At 44.0% G+C, this 5,098-nt stretch overlaps 1 protein-coding gene across 1 annotated transcript in view; it reads left to right on the top strand.

The window, feature by feature from the left end:
- The first annotated feature begins 130 nt into the window (after positions 1-130).
- Positions 131-5,098, top strand: part of LOC118096175 (prosaposin) — a 39,890-nt gene continuing 34,922 nt past the window's right edge. Inside the window, exon 1 of the mRNA XM_060275204.1 lies at positions 131-1,561. Within this exon, the coding sequence (XP_060131187.1) occupies positions 1,501-1,561 (61 nt within the window). The 5' untranslated portion in view covers positions 131-1,500. The remainder of the gene's footprint in view (positions 1,562-5,098) is intronic.

Here is a 5,098-nt window from a genome sequence, read left to right as displayed (position 1 = left end):
GTCACCTGTGTGTCTTTTTAAAGAAATGTAACTTTGAACTTGGTGAGGTCAAGAATAAGGTCCTGATTAAAGGCAACTTAGTAGTGTGCTCCTAAATGTACTGTGGTAAACTTTGGCTGGAGGTTTCTGGGGTTGCCTAAATAAATAAATAAATGTATAATTGTTTTTAAAGATTTCACAATTCATTGATAAGAGACTAAACAGAAAATTGTAATTAAATAAGAGAGAAGGAAGAAAAAGTTAGAAAAATACAATATATCCTGTCTAGTATCCTGTACAGTATATCCTGTCTAGTATCCTGTACAGAGAAGAATGTACCCTCCCAGCTCTCAATTGGGAGCAAGTTGGTAGACCGTAATGCAATGTAGAAGCCTTTCCTGCTTCCGAAGAAACTTTGATCCATTGATGCCTATATTGTGGCTTGGGGGGGGGAGTGTTTGCTATGGAGCCAAAAAGAGTTTACGAGCAAAAAACAAGCCCACCTGACTGCTACCCCCTTTTCCCGTATTAGTCTATAGCAGGCATCCCCAAACTGAGGCCCTCCAGATGTTTTTCCCTACAACTCCCATGATCACTAGCTAACGGGACCAGTGGTTGGGGAAGATGGGAATTGTAGTCCAAATTCGAACCGCCGACCTTCTGAAGAAGAAGAAAGGCTTCTTTGTCTTTAGATTCTCTTGTAAGAATGTATTTTGATTTAAAAGAGATCTTTGGCAGACTCACAACATTGCACAGCTTAGGTGCTTGGGACATAGATTCATATACAGTGGTACCTCGGTTTATGAACACAATTGGTTCCAGAAGTCTGTTCATAAACTGAAGCATTCATAAACTGAAGCGAACTTTTCCATTGAAAGTAATGGAAAGTGGATTAATCCGTTCCAGACGGTCCACAGAGTACTTAAACTGAAGCGTTCATAAACTGAAGCGAACTTTCCCATTGAAAGTAATGGAAAGTGGATTAATCCGTTCCAGACGGGTCCGCGGAGTACTTAAACTGAAGCGTTCATAAACTGAAGCATGGGTGTAATTGGTTCCGGAAGTCTGTTCATAAACTGAAGCGTTCATAAACTGAAGCGAACTTTCCCATTGAAAGTAATGGAAAATGAATTAATCCGTTCCAGATGGGTCCACGGTGTTCATAAACTGAAAATTCATAAACCGAGGTGTTCATAAACCGAGGTTCCACTGTAAGCACACAGCCTCCTTCCTGGCCTTGCAACTTTTTGCTACAGCAGGAAGCCACATCTTGTCAGCTGGCAGAGATTAGGCTATTACACAGAAACTGGGAGGAGCCTCTCACCTGGGAGTGCTCTGGCTCTTACAGATCATGAGCATTAATTGCATTAACCTGAGGCTGGGTGTGGCAAATGGTACTTGTGAAACTTCTAGTGTGTGGGTGTTAATTTCTCTCCATCCTGCTGCCTTTCCCAAGATTGCTCATTGCAGGCAGGAGGCATCTTCTCTCTTCACCAGAAGGATTCAGTAACACTGAAGAACATGGAGGGCTTATGGAAAGGGTGGGTGCTGCTGATAACACTCTATTTGGCTGCCTACCAAGGTAAGAACATTTTCTGTTTAGTGGGGAGACAAGCAGGGCATAGTTTGTATATCTGAACACAAGGGGGGAGAGTGTGGCACCCAACTTGTGCTGATGTATAAATAAAGGTAATGGGAAAAGAAAGGAAAAGAATTGTAGAGTTGGAAGAGGACCCTAAGGGCAACCTAGTCCCAACTCCCAGAGTGCTGTAAGTTTTCCTTCCTTGGAGAAACAACTTATTTGACCATTTGAGTGGAGAAGGCTTTGTAGAACGTATGTGTATTGCTCAAAATGTGTCTCTGATCAAGAGTGCTGGATAACTTGGTTACTTCTATCTCCGTAAACTTGTGCTTTGCTTGCTTACATAGTTAGACCTTAGCAGAAGGTTCTGAGGTAGCTGCACTATAGAATTCCCTTGGTTTTCTCTTCTCCAAAGATTTGATGGATTGGATGTATAAAAGGGGTGATTCCATTCCATAGTGTGCAGTGCCTTAGATTGAGCTAGTATACCAAGCTTCTGGGCTGAGGCTTTTAATATCCAAGGAAAGGAATAATCAGTACCAATCAGCCTGATGTATGAAAACCCACAGAAAACTACGTATTGTGCTATTGCATGTGTAGATGATCTGTAACTTGCCTCAGAACAACCTTGCTTCTATTCTTATTGTGAAGCCGCATTTGTCCTCTATCTGTTGTTCTTCAGCAGACCACAATTTCCTTTTTCTTGGCAGTTGAAAGAGGGATTGCTTTATTGCAGCAGAGCAGGTTGCACACACTTTACTTTAAGGCAGATAGGTTTTTTAATATGGGGAACATATCTGCTTGCTAGCATGTCTGTTCTTGCTAATCCCGATTTCAAAATTGAAAGGTACCCTCTGAAGTGCCCTTCACTTGAAGGCAGGACTTGCTTGGGTGAGAGGGCAGTAGTGAGAGTTCCTATTGGTTCCTATTGCAGGCCCTTACCCAATGGAATCCCACCCATGCAATTTATTTCCAACCTTTTACTCCAGCTGAATAGGCTCCCAGGGCACCTTACAAAGACCAGCCCTGTTCTTATGTTTGCTATCTAAAAGACACAGCACAAAAGGAAACACATTTGGAGGAAGCAGGAAAAAACCAAACCCTGGCACTTGTTAAAGACCAACTAATCTAGAATGAAAACTCCTAGGAGAGGAGACAAAGGTTGCTGGATTTTCAGTCTTTGCTTTCACTCTCCCCATCTGCTGTAGCCTGATTGAACAGTGCTTACCAGACAATGCTTCTATGGGGGGAGCCAGTGATCTACCACAGACGTCCAGTGATCCACCAGTAGATCATGATCTACCTGTTGGCCATGCCTGGTCTATGAATAAAGGCAACTTGATCCCTTGTTGGAAGGCATTTGTCATAAGTACATTGGTGTTTGGTGGTTGTTTCCTGCAGCAGACTCTGAGCAGTCCTCTCACAGCCATGTAGATTTCTCTGGGAGCCCTGATTAGGCTAAGACTACTCAATGCACCTGGGTCCCAGGTGGCGCTGTGGTTAAATCACAGAGCCTAGGGCTTGCTGACCAGAAGGTCGGCGGTTCGAATCCCTGTGTCGGGGTGAGCTCCCGTTGCTTGGTCCCAGCTCCTGCCAACCTAGCAGTTCGAAAGCACGCCAAAATGCAAGTAGATAAATAGGAACCGCTACAGCGGGAAGGTAAACGGCGTTTCCATGTGCTGCTCTGGTTTTCCAGAAGAGGCTTTGTCATGCTGGCCACATGACCTGGAAGCTATACGCTGGCTCCCTCGGCCAATAATGTGAGATGAGCGCGCAACCCCAGAGTCTGTCACGACTGGACCTAATGGTCAGGGGTCCCTTTACCTTTACCTTTACTCAATGCACATAAATGTCTGTCCACCCCGTGTTTTGAGAAAATGCAGTCACCATACAAATAGGTTGCTGTGAAGGTGTAGGCTGGCCTTGGGCAGGTCCAGTATGATTAGGAGTGTCTCTTAATAGTAAAATCCAGCATGGCAAATCACCCTTGGGACAGCTAATTTTTTTAGCTCTCTTAAAAGAGCAGCTACAACCAGAGTACACCGAGACAAACTACCAGACCTGCTCCCTCTGAATGTTTGAAAAATGACCTAGATCTAGAATGCAAAGAGAAGATTGGCCAGATGGGGCTACCCCATAAGTGTAGAACCAGTGGCCCTACAGATGTTGCTGGACTCTAGGTCCTGCCACCAGCATGGCCTAATGGTTGGAGGTGATGTAGAGTTGTAGAACAGCAACATTGGTGGAGACCCACACGTTCCCCATTCCTGGTCTAGACAAACATATTCTATGGTTACCATGCCTTCAGTGGCAGCCAGATGAGAAGGTTCCCTCTCATGACAACATGGTGGTTCAGCTTTAATCTGGCTGTGAAAAAAATCCACATGCAAGAGCTGTTAAATCCCTTTCCCATGCTGCTTCGCTGCTGCCACCCTCTTCTATGGTGCGTAGGCAGAGCATTGTACAGAGTAGTTTTTCATGCCTGACTTGCCCTGAGGAAGGCTTGCTGGAAAAGTGTGTGTAGCACAGCCATTCCTAGGATACTCCGAACTATCCAGGGAACGCCCCGACTCCCACATCATTGCACCATAGCCAGCCACATTACTCGCAAGCTGGATGAGACTCATCCCTGCCCCCAGGAGCTTAGCACCAGTCAAACACAATACCAAACCAGGTGAGATTAAAAGATGAAGGCTGAAACTTATGTAATCAAGTGTTCTGAAAGCACTGACAGTACCACTTAAAAGTAATGGTGTGTGGAACTTTCATCAGAAAACTTAATACTGTGGACACTGATGAAAAGCCAGACTCTGAAAGCCCCTTGTTTCAAAAACCGCATGTTTAAGAAGTGCTGGTTTATCACTCCACCTCCCCACCCAAACTGACTTGAGATATCTCATCTGAAAATACCGGTATATTTCATTTTGGTCCCCATATAATTCTTTGGTTGATAAATGGGTAAGGTTTCAAAGGTAGCACATGCTTTGGAACCAAGGATCCATGTTTTATCTATCATCAGTTTTCAGTTATCAAAGGCTATATGAGACCTACTAGTGGAGAGGTAAAGCTTTGTGATAGTAGGGGGAGGGTTATATTTAGGTCTGTTACACAAGGGCACAGGCTCATTCACAAAGTTTTCTTCTAGAGCTGTGAGTCAAATGCAGCGATGAGCATTTTGGAACTCACCTGGCTAAAGCTTTTCTGTCTGTAACATCTAGCATCTTTACAGTTGCATTATTTGTTAGGTTTCGTGATGCTTTTAAATTTCACAAATGCAAGCAATGCTGTGGGAGGTAAGGAAGATACTACCTAACAGAAGCCAGATGGGAGGCAGTCCAAACTAGCTGAGGCCTGCGGAGGAGTAGAAGAGTTCAAATCCTAAAAGTAGTTAAGTGTAATGCAGTAAAAGGAGCAAGAAAACCCATTAAGAAGCTGACTTTAGGCTGTTCTCTTGCAAATGGTTCTGTTCAACAAAATTTCTTACTAGTAAGAAAGCTTGGCAGCATAAATCATGCTGATTGAGAACTCCATCATACA

The sequence above is a fragment of the Zootoca vivipara genome, chromosome 5, assembly GCF_963506605.1.
Source record: "Zootoca vivipara chromosome 5, rZooViv1.1, whole genome shotgun sequence".
NCBI classification, from domain to species: Eukaryota; Metazoa; Chordata; class Lepidosauria; order Squamata; family Lacertidae; genus Zootoca; species Zootoca vivipara.
This window is presented reverse-complemented; position numbering and strand designations above follow the sequence as displayed.